This window comes from Myotis davidii, unplaced genomic scaffold (genome assembly GCF_000327345.1).
Source record: "Myotis davidii unplaced genomic scaffold, ASM32734v1 scaffold147, whole genome shotgun sequence".
Lineage (NCBI taxonomy): Eukaryota > Metazoa > Chordata > Mammalia > Chiroptera > Vespertilionidae > Myotis > Myotis davidii.
In genome coordinates this window covers 8,658,518-8,670,452 of record NW_006383010.1, presented here as the reverse complement: position 1 = coordinate 8,670,452, position 11,935 = coordinate 8,658,518, and the positions used below count along the sequence as shown (strand labels likewise).

At 38.3% G+C, this 11,935-nt stretch overlaps 1 protein-coding gene across 4 annotated transcripts in view; it reads right to left on the bottom strand.

Annotated features, from left to right (window-relative positions):
* The window catches only part of L3MBTL3 (l(3)mbt-like 3 (Drosophila)), a 93,961-nt gene that overhangs the window by 56,686 nt on the left and 25,340 nt on the right, over positions 1 to 11,935 (bottom strand). For 2 of the 4 annotated variants that reach the window (XM_015557832.1, XM_015557833.1), the window contains exons 3-7: positions 10,695 to 10,813; positions 4,720 to 4,831; positions 4,281 to 4,355; positions 2,699 to 2,858; positions 1,233 to 1,371 (exon numbers count right to left, since the gene is read on the bottom strand). In XM_015557832.1, coding sequence (XP_015413318.1) covers positions 1,233 to 1,371; positions 2,699 to 2,858; positions 4,281 to 4,355; positions 4,720 to 4,831; positions 10,695 to 10,796 — 588 coding nt within the window. In that variant the 5' untranslated portion in view covers positions 10,797 to 10,813. The remainder of the gene's footprint in view (positions 1 to 1,232; positions 1,372 to 2,698; positions 2,859 to 4,280; positions 4,356 to 4,719; positions 4,832 to 10,694; positions 10,814 to 11,935) is intronic. The other 2 variants (XM_015557834.1, XM_015557835.1) reach the window with 2 other exon arrangements.

Genomic DNA, 11,935 nt, shown 5'->3' with positions numbered 1-11,935 from the left:
TTTCCCTCACACACCAGCCAACCTATCTCGAACAGATCCCAAATCCCCTCTTCTATCTTAGAGAGCCCTCTTAGCTGGTCTACTACAACAAAATCCTAACTGGTTTCCCTCATTCCACTTTTGCTCTCACCTGGCAAAGCTAGAGTGATCATTTTAAAACATAAATTATATCACAGTGTTTCCTTGCCTTTAACTTTCCAATGGTTTCCCATCACACCCAAAATACAATGAAAACCCATTACTCTGGTATACCATAAAGCCCATTACTCTGGTATACCATAAAGCCCTCCATGGCCTGGACCTCTTCAGCTTCACCTGACTCCACTCTCAACTGTATTGTCTCCTTTTATTTCCTCAAACAAAGCATGCTGCACATTACTGTAGGAACTTTTCCTTAAGCTGCTCCACTTCCCAGAGGGCTCCTCACTCCTAACTTTACCAAGCTGACTCCTTCTTAGTATTCAGATCACATTGTTCATGCACCTTCTCTGGGAGGCCTCCTTGACAACCCAACTTAAAACAGCCAATCCTCAAGCCCTATTGTAATTCTCAGCAAAGCACTTATCACAGGCTGACATTTCTTATTTATTTTATTATATGTTCCCTTACTAAGAATGTAATGTCCCCGTGAGTAGAGACCTGTCCCGCTGCTTGCTGTCCTGCTCATCCTGTATTCTCAGCTCCTAGAGTAGTGACTAGCAAATAAAAGTTGTTCAAAGTTGACCTTAAGGAAAATGCCTCAAGACCTTAAAGTTCTCTTTTCCTAAGAACCATTAATATATACTTTAGGAATAAGACATTTATGTTTTAATTCGCATACTCTGAATTAGTTCTCCCTAAATATACCTGACACTGATGTGCCATTTTCTATCTAGTCACATAGTTTTTATGAGATCTGTCTGCAATTTACTAAAATGGGACTGGGATCTTGCTATTCAAAGAAACTAAAGGTTCACTGCCAAAACTGAAGGTCTACTGTTGCCTCTTTCTCTCCAGCAATAAGCACAGAAATTCCTACTTCTTCACCCTAAGAAAGGGGTATATTATTTACAATTCCCATTTTTGAGATGAGGACAGCAACAAAGAGAGAGTAGGTAGATAACGTGCTGATGGTAACACAGAGAGCCGCCGAAGCAGCACTTGAAGTCGGTAACTAGCTGTAGAGCTAGTGCCTTGGACCATGGTGCTACCCACTTAGGAAACACCCCCGTATTCCCATAAGAGATATTAACCATTTCGTCGTCTCTCTCTTCTGCATCCTCCTTGGAGTCGGCTTTCAGGGATAGCTTTGGTTTTTTCTTCCGACTGCACTTAGGGTCTTCTTCCTCGTTGTCTTCTCCTAGGTCCCTTTCCTCCTTCTGATCTCTGCTGCTTGTAAACCCAAAATAATGACAGGAAACAATACCTATCAAACATCTACACGGTGAGTATCAGTGCAAATTCTTTTAAAACATCACCCGCCAAAGGAAAAATAGTTAACCACCAGGATAAGTGTGTAGACATTAGAATATCATAGATAGGGAACATGTCAAACCATTATCATGTATTGTGACACCGTCAAAGTTAGAAAGTGGAAATTAGCTTCTATGTTAATTTCAAAAGGAGACCAGCACTATATGTAAAACAGAGTCTCACAAGTTTAAAATAATTTGTCTTTCACATCTGCAACCCATACTAATAAAACAATCAATTATTGCCCTAGCTGGTTTGGCTCAGTGGATAGAGCATTGGCCTGCAGACTGAAGGGTCCTGGGTTTGATTTTGGTCAAGGGCACATGCCTGGTTGTGGGCTAGATCCCCAGCAGGGGGCATGCAGGAGGCAGACAATCAATAATTCTCTCTCATCATTATTTCTCTCTCTCTCCCTCTCCCTTCCTATCTGAAATCAATTTTTTTAAAAAAAGAATCAATTATTCAAAGATATTTTAGTCTTCAGGGCAACTTTAAAACTAGGATTTATCAATTATTAAGAATAACAAGTCCAAATGAAAAAGGCCAAGTGTAACTTTGTAAAATACCAGTTGGCCAACAAAAACAGACAATTCACAAGACTGTGCTAATTAAAATACATGGGAAACTCCAGTGAAATATAAATGTCAAGTCATTTATTTACAGCATACAATTATATGCAAGAAATACATCTCCTTGGTAATATGCTGAATTCTGTCAGATAACCCCCAAATGACAAAGTCATACCACTGTCAGTCACAGCTGATGTCCCTGTCTTGTATTTCTTAGTCTTCCCTGATATCAGCAGTAACATAATTCATTACATTACTCACTATGGTCTTCATTCAGTTGATTTCCAATCAGCTTTATTCCATTTGTAGAGTTTTAGCTGAGTTACCTAAGAACCCTCCAAATCTAAACAAAACTGTGTTTCAATAAACATCAGTATCATCAAAATATGTATGTGACCCAGAGAACTTTAAATACTTTGAGCTGAGAAACAATCAAATTCGTGTAAACAAATGGCTAAAGAAAGAGGCAGAAGTTGTACTGCAGGTAAAACACAGGCAATAAAACTCAGATCAGACATGACTGAGGTCACCGGGTTGAGTAATGAGATGGAGATCCATGTGTTTCTACAGGAAACATCTTGGAAAAAAGAAAGGGCATGAAAGGGTGACAGAGGTCAGAGAGCCATGACCATGGACTCTAAAACCCATTCTGCAGATGGAATGGAACAAAAACCTACTTGTCTTTGATATGCCGAGTACAATTCTGGCTGCAATAGTTTCCTCCAGAAAGACATTCATCTACGTTGCCATACTGACAACAGTTCTCACAGAACGGAAGCCCTTCTACTTTTACTGACTCCTTCAACCTGAAGGGCATCCCAGTCTTCTCTGAAAAAACTAGAAGATGGAAAGAAGAGAAAAAAATTTAAAACCATGACAGAACACATTCCAAAATATACTTAAACTTTTTCTTCTAATAATTTTGTTAGCAACACAATAAAAGAATGTTTGTTGAATGAATGAATGATCAAACTCTAGGATTTGGGAGAGAGAAGAGGATAAGTTTGGCAGAAATCACTCAAATCATTTACATAACAAAACAATTCTGCAGAAAAATGCTTGTCCAAGGCTTTTTCTACAGCGTTTGAAGTAAAATGAAGAAAATTTCATTAGTCACTAAATTCAGAAAATTAAACCGTCAATCTTTACAATCCTATTTTATAGATGTGTCTTTGACAAAATTTAAAAAGGGTTATCTATCTTATTTCATGTTTATTACATTTTGATGAGTAATTTTGTTTTACTAAATTGGTTACATCAATGTCTCTCTGTCTTACTTTTAATGCAGCAGATCTCCTGAATCACAATTATCCAAATTGTTTAGGAACGCACATTTCCTTTCGCCTGAATCATTAGGCTAATCATTCATTCAGCAAACATTTATCAGGCACCAATTTAAGCTAGGCACTGGAAATGACAGTACAGCCCTCACCCAAGAGAACTCACAGTCTAGAAGAGAGGACGGGCAAGAGAACCAGTATTTGTAATAAGAAGGGACACATGCAGTAACTGAAGCACAAACAGGTTCCAGAAGTAGTACAAGGAAGACGTGAGTCGATCGGCCTGGGGTGAGCTCAGGGGAGGATTTTCTGATATAAAACCTCAACAGGGTTTTAAAAGCCAAAGAGGAATTTACCAACTGGACAAAGTGAGAAACAGTATCCCAGCCAGAAGAAACAGCATGAGCGAAGGCAAGGATGCATGAAGCCACAGGATGTGCTGGCAGAATTACAGGTAGCTCAGTGCCACTGGCACTGCCAGAACACAAAGTACAAAGAACAGAACAGAAAGCAAAGAGATAAAGCGAGCAGGTGGGTGCAGGCCACCCAGATCTCTGTGTGTTTTGCTAGAGATAAAAAGAATTGGTGAAGCGTCAGAGAAGCAATCTACACAAGTTCCTCTAAGTTCAGTATACAGGATAAACTGGGCGAAATTAGAAGCAGAATGATTCTTCAGGAGGTGTCTGCACTAGTTCAGGCGAGAGTTGGTAAGGACCTAAATTAAGCCAGTGGCAGTGACAATAGATAGAAAAGGCCAGATCTGAGACATATTTAGGAAATAAAAAACCAAGAGGATTAAGTAACAGGCTATGGGGCTGGGGGGAAACACACTCAGGATGACTCCTAGATTTCTGGCTTGAACTGGGTAGTTGGTGTTACCACCAACTGAACTATGTGTTATAGAAGAAAGGCAGGTTTGGCGGGGAGGGGAGAAAGAAATAGAAAATGAATCGCATTTCAGACGTGGCGTTTGAGGTACCTGTGGGACATCCGGGTGGAGATGTCCAGTAGGCAGGTGGAAATACGGGCCTGGAGCTCGGGGGAGAGGTCGGGGCTGGAGATATAGATTTAGGAGTCATCAGCATATAGGTGTTAGTTACAACCATCGGAGCAGATGAGAAAAAAGTGGCAGGCTTTTGGCTAAATCACCTGGGTAGGCTATTACATGGATTTACTGGATAATTTCCAATTAACCTGGTGCTATTACAGATCTGGCATTAGGAGAGAAGACAGTTAATGGTTATTTTAAAATATAAAAGCTAGTTCCACATCAGCTTCGTTACAGAAATTTACCTAAGCACATGTGACATGAAGATCACCCAGAATTTTCAAGGTTCCAGCCTACAATAAAACCTGAGATATTCTTACTTTGAAACTTTCAAAAGAAAGAAATGGCAATACAGAGCACCCATTCTTACCTTCTTGAGCAGTTGGCACCATCCAAGTTGTGGTAGCCGTTGCCTTTTTAACATTTTCCATCTCACTCTCATCTGTTATAACTTCCAGGGCTCCAAATTCATTTACTCGAAACTAGTGACAACATGGTAGAGAAAGAGGCAAAATTTACAAAAGTGTTCAGAAAACAGTAACTTAAGGGCTGGCCTATATAGTCCTTAAGAAAAAAATTATGTGTTAAAAATTAATTAAAACAATTATATCTGGACTAGAGGCCTGATGCATGAAATTCGTACAAGAGTAGGCCTTCCTTACCCCCCGCTGCTGGTACTGGCTTCCCTCTGGCACCCGGGACCCGGGCTTCCCTCCCTGCCCTGGCTTTGTCTGGAAAGTTGTCAGAAGGACGTCTGGTCTAATTAGCATATTATCCTTTTATTATATCTAAATAAGCTTTCTACTGATATTAAATCATTTGCATGTTACTAATTTTGGAATTTGGAGAAGGGGAATAGAAGAAAGCAGCAAGGTACTTCTTAAGGACATAAACAACCAACCTGCACCGTCCTGTAAAGTAGCCAGCTCACTTATATGGCCTGCAATTTCAAACACCATTTTTTTTGCTAAGACTTCTATTCTTATATTACAGCTTATTTGATAATAAAAATTACTGCTTTCCCAGGAATAAGTTGGCCTCACCTAGTTCAGGGAAAAGGAGTATCTCTGTTCCAGAAATTATCACTGGCATATCCATGTCATTACATCCCAGGATGTGAAGGAGGAAGGTGGAAGCAAGGGTCACTTCCTCTTTCTTTCACTACTCTCTGGGTTCTCCGTTACATTTCCCTCTAGTCTTCCAAAATAGCTGGCAGTATCTATGAAGGAGTCTCCTAGCTCCAGGCCAATTTTATCACTAAAAAGTAAGGGCATTTGCACCATGTAACATAGAAACTCACACATGAAACCTATTTGTTCATGTTGATCAGTGTCATCTTAATCAATATAATAAATAAATGTTTTTCTAAAAAGTAAGGGCATTTGATTTCAGGGACGTTTTGAGTCCAAGTTTTGAAAACTTCCTCTCTCTGCATGGCAAGCTTCAAATAGTATGTTTCTGTAATAGCCTGGCCGTAGTGTGTGTGTGTGTGTGTGTGTGTGTGTGTTAAAGGCTGAAGGGGCCCCATCCTCTTTGAAACAGCTAGATTTACTCTCGTTCATGAAGTTCAAAGTTTTCTGTATTCCTTCTGTTTTCCCATAAAACAGAATGACATTAGGGATCTACTTATTTTAATAAGTGATGAAGAGCATGAAAGCTAAAATTCAAAGGGATAATAAAACCTTTTGCTTAAAATTTTTAGACTTTTTTCACAGAAATATACATGAGCATACATAGTACTTTAAAAAGGCCTTCCATTTCCGAATCCAAACAATCGATTTGGTCAACATGCCTGTAGAGTGTGTATTTTACCAAACTAGATTTAGACTCAAGTCAGAAAAATCTTATTCCTTCCACCAGGTGAAGATAGCACCTTAAATTACTTTCTGCACATAGTCCACAATCATTAAATGCTTTCCAGACTGAACACTTTGAAATAGTTTAGGAAAATGAAAGTAGTCTTCTCCCTACTACATATTTCAGACACAAATTTCTAGATAATGTGTATACTCTAGGTAGTGTGTTCATCTACAAATGTCAGTCTAAGAAATCCCAAAAAGTTAACTGGATGAAAAAGACCTAAAAATTACTTTTTTGGGGGAAATTAATTTTAAAATGATCAAGTCTAAAAACAGAATATTTCAAAATAAAGCTGACAGTACCATCTACTGGGCAAGAGTAGAAAAAACAAGCCATATAATGATTATTAATTAGTGATATTAAAGAATAGGATAGAATAACAATTCTAATGAAAAAATTTAAAACACACACACAAAACAGGCATAAACCTTATAATTCAATCCAGGAAAGCAATTTTCACTTTTATTGTGTGTTGATGTTAATTTATATTTATCTGACAGTTACAAAATGGGACAAATAGCACCAAACACTTACAACATTACAAAGAAAGTCTCCTGGGCGTAAATGTCCAAATTGCTGCTAAACTACAAACCACCCTGCAATTCAAACACCTAGAACAAGAGCACCACTAAGTGGAGTCTTCAAATAGAAATTCAGACTTATGACCCCTGGAAGCTTTAGGCTCAAATACTTTCAAAGTTAAAAGGAAATAATCCCACAATACAACATTTAACCCCAATAATCTTTTCCTTCTCCTAACATTTAATGCCTATAACTGATCTATAGTTTAAGCACAGTAAAGATGCAATGGCATTTAAGGAAACAGTTGTGAGCTAGGGATCTGTGGATGGATGGACTTTAGGGGTCAATGAGTCCAATGAAGTATATGCATAATTAGGAGATTGGCACAGATATACTTTTCTGGGGATAGGGCTCATAAGATTCATCGTATTTTCAGAGGCATCCTATAACCCTGAAGAGTAAAGAACATCTACTGTAACCAGTTACTTTATCTCAAAAATTAACCTCAAAGTGTTCTTAATGTATTTTATCATATGCAAAGACACAGGAATCAATTTTTTTTCTGGCTTCTCAATTTGGATTTATGGTGTCTTCTACAATATTACTATTGCTGTACAAAGTGTTGGACCACACAGCTTGTTAGGTGCTGTTAACAGGACTGGGCTCCACAGGCAGAATTCCAGAGAGACTGACATCTTCCCCAACAAAACAGGTTTGGAAGTTGTTAATGAATAGTTTTAGAATCATGAAAACTTGAAATAACCAATTTTATTTCTTTTTTGTTTTTTGAAGTTATTATTTCTTTTAACCTAGAAGTCTAAAAAGCAATGTGAAAATAGTCATTCTATTCTAACCAAGAATATCAAAATTATAAACTTTACAGAGCGCTTTATTAAAGCAAATCGAGCACATCAGCTGACGCTGAACATTTTCTGTAAGTGGGTATGATATATCCAGGTCAATCAGAAACAATTACTTCTAAAATATATAAAGAGTAGCAAAGGTTCTGTTTATTTGTCTTGGCTTGAATTGCCTTTAATTGATTCAAGTCTCTATTTTGCAAGTTAAGGCAAAGGGTCTTTGCCCACTTTTGCCTATCTTAAATGACAGATCATTAAAAGGCACTCCTGAGATTCCTATTTTTGTTTTATGACTTTTAATGCTGAAATCTGAGTTCTACTTACCAATCTGCTTTAAGCGCAAGGATATTTGCTAACTAAACTGGTCTGAACACTAACCAAGGCAAGGCCAATTGTGCACCAGGAGTGTGGGAAGTTTTCCAGTGGGGCTTCTGCATTGCTGCTGCTAGGTCCTGCTCTCGGTTAAATGGCAACTTTTCTTCCTAGATAAGATGCTATCGCTCTCAGGAGTGTATCTGCATGTTACTCAGGGACTCTGAAAGACTAAATTCGTATGGCCCAGAGGAATAATTCTCTGCGGATAAATTTCAGACAGCATGAGAAGCTCAGGTAGAGAAATTGCTTTAGGGAAAGGGAGCCCTACCATACATCTTCCCATACCACTCACTACCTGCCTGTTCTCAGGGCTGGCCCTGAGATATTAACCTACAAAGACTAATTTACGTTTTAAAAGAATACATTAAGCAACGCTAATGTTTCAAACAGGCAAAGCATGATCTGAGAGAGTAGATTTCGTGATTTATTTAAAGTTCTTTCTAATATCTTACATTTGTGAAAAATTAATTTCTCAATCAGATCTCTTAAGCAACTCGAATTTTAATAGAAGGAGCAAGTGAATTACAAATCCTAAGCAATATAATCGATTAGCTAGCCTCTGAATCTCCATAGATGGAAAGGGTAGAAAGGTAGAAAATCAGTTTTTAAATTATTTTTTTAATGGACATCAAATTATCCATACTGCATGAAGTGAACTGAATACATGACAACTGTCCAATTAGGTGAGCCTAAAAGTAAAATCAAATAACCCAGATTATAAAACCCACTAAATGGCGAAATTATCTGCTTGCTTTAATAAAAGTAATGGGTTATTTACTATTCCTAAAATCCATTGCTTAGAAAACCTCGGGCAATCTAAATTTCTTAGGGATGGAAATTATACTCCATTGTTAAAACTAACCAAACAAAAGTTACAAATTTTGTCATCTATCTGACACCCAAAAAAGCTACTCAGAAGGGATTAAAATGTACAAGAGGATGCAGCAATGAAAAAGCGAGGGGGGCAGGGCAGTTACACAACATAACACAAAGCCTGAATAGCTACAATTTAAGACTTTTCTATATACACTAGAGGCCTGGTGCACGAAATTCATGCACAGGAGGAGGGGGTCCCTCAGGAAGGGGGCCTGCACCCTCTCACAATCCGGGACCACTGGCTCCTCACCACTCACCTGTCTGCCTGCCTCATCACCCCTAACTACTTGCCTGCCTGCCTCATCACCCCTAATCACCTTTGCCTCGGCCCCCACTGCCACGGCTTCATCCGGAAAGACGTCCGGAATGACGTCCAGAAGGTCCTTTGGCTGTCTGGTCTAATTAGCATTTTACACTTTTATTATTATAGATATTTTTTTCAACCACCTCATAACCACCTTAAGACATAGATCCCCTATTTCCATTTCACAGATAAAGATTCGGAAACAGGGGCTTTAAATAACTTGACAAGGTTCAGGTAGCTAATATGTGGCTGATGTTTTCAGAGTCTGAGACACCGTTCCTTCTTTCTCAAAAATCCCAGTACTCTACTTCCAATGTCTCTAATCCAGATGAACAGTTGAATAATGTTAAGAGCAGATAAAATTTTTAGTGTTTATTTAATTCCTTATTTTACCAAAAAGGAAACTGGCCCAAAAAGACCAACCGACTTGTTCAAGGTCACACAGCCTAAAACTAAAACCAAATCTCCTCTTCAGATGTCACTAAACCTCACTCGTATATTTCTGTTCAGCTAAACTCAGAAAGGTACATTGGCACACTGCACTTATTTCTTTAAACCTAACCCAACTAAAATCTAAGTATGCTTCCTTAAATAACAGTTCTAAATCTCACCACCGAGAATGAACGAGGGCAGGTTTGGCAGCGAAAAGGGATTGGATTATAAGAAGCCAATATTAGGGGGCAGGAAATTCTATTCAAGACAGTACAGAACACCAAGCATTGGAGAGGTAAGCGAGCTAACAGCCTGTTAGGGAGACTGGAAGTTCAAACATCTGAGTGACCAACTACAGACACAAAGTCCAAAAGGCCACAGACAGGTTCAAGGTCCCAGAGATAGGATCAGAGCAAAAGCAAATTTGAAATGAGAGGTGAGGGCGGCTGACTTCTCAGGTGGCTTGCATAACCATGTTTCATGGGGCAGCAGATGTGGTCCCTGAGAGGGCTCTAAGGGTCTGGGGGAAAGGAGCATGGTGAGCACCTAGAAAAGGAGCACATGAAGGAATCACTCTCTGAAAAGAGTTCTCATCCATACAAAAGCAGCCTGGTGTACAGGGAGAACCAGTAATTTTGAACAAGTGATTATATAAAATCCATATTTACAGTATACATAATTTAAGGGAGGTAAATCATTCTATTTATTCAATATTTTCACATTATCCAGTTTTTAAATGAGAACAGTAGGGCCCAGGAAGTGTGGTTACTTAAATTTATAAAGCCCATTACTACAAAATATATGCCAGGGTTTCTAACCTCCCACTGCCACATTTATTGGTCATAATGAGAGTCAAACCTGAGATGATCCTCCTCGAAGCTATAACTTACAATCTGCAAAATGAGCACATGCGGCCGAAACATTCCTTAGTCTCTACCCCAAGGGACAAAGGCTTCTGCCAAACCACAAGCATGTCCAACTGTCTTGAGAGTTTATTGTAAGGGTCTAAGTATCATATAAAACATTGTGCTTAATGTTTTTAATTCTTAGTTTGCGTATATATTCAGATTTAATTTTTATCATTACATAAAATTGTACGTAATAAAGACAGCTTACCTTTAAGTCACTTCCTGGCAATGTACCTACTCCATCTTTCCAGTCCATAACACTGAATACGTCAAACTCTTGACCACTTGTGCTAGAGGCAGATTCAGTCATGATTTATTTTTTTTAACCTGAAGGCAAAAAAAAAAAAAAAAAGAATTCCACATATAAATCAGTTTTTATTTCAGTGGTCATCACTTTAGTTTCCCTTATTTACATAATTTTCTTGATCATTATATCTCATATCCACAGATCAAGAAATAAATGCTTCAGAAAATATCAACACTATTGTATAATGTAATCCATGGTAAGTTATAGCAGAAAAATAGTAATAAAATTTCTAAGTTATAAAGTGTCACAGTAAACATTTCTATTCTTTTTAAAAAATATATATTTTATTGATTTTTTACAGAGAGGAAGGGGGAGAGATAGAGAGCTAGAAACATCGATGAGAGAGAAACATCGATCAGCTGCCCCCTGCACATCTCCTACTGGGGATGTTCCCGCAATCCAGGTACATGCCCCTGACTGGAACCAAACCCGGGACCCTTCAGTCCGCAGGCTGACGCTCCATCCACTGAGCCAAACCGGTTTCGGCTAAAGACATTTCTATTCTTAAAAAGAAATTCATTGTTTCATAGCAAACTCACTTAAAACAAAGAATCATGCCCTAGCCAGTTTGGCTGAGTGGACAGAGCATTGGCCTGGGGACTGAAGGGCCCCAGGTTCAATTCTGGTCAAGGGCACATAACCGGGTTGTGGGCTCCATCCCCAGGAGTGGGCGTGCAGGAGGAAGCCAATCAATAATTCTCTCTCATCACTAATGTTTCTATCTTTCTCTCCCTCTCCCTCCCTCTCTGAAATCAATAAAAATATATTTTGGGGAAAAAACAACAACAAAACCCCAAAGAATCATGATGCCATATGAATGTAATTCCTTGCCCTCTAAATAGTTTTTTGTTTTGAAACATTGAAAAGAGAGTAGGTATGAATAAAGAATAGAAAATGTTAATAATCAAAAAGGAACCATTTAGATAATAAAAAAGCAAGGAACGAAAGAATCAGTATGACTGATTCTTTCAATAAATTGATTTATTTAATACAGGTGAAATATCTGCCAATTTGATGTTCCCAGAAATAGAAAAAAAAAGTCTCTACATGTACAGTAAACACCAATAATAACACGTTGTGTTAAGGTAACCAATTCAGTTAGCTAAACTATGATAATGCTTACTTTTCATTTTTTAAAAAGT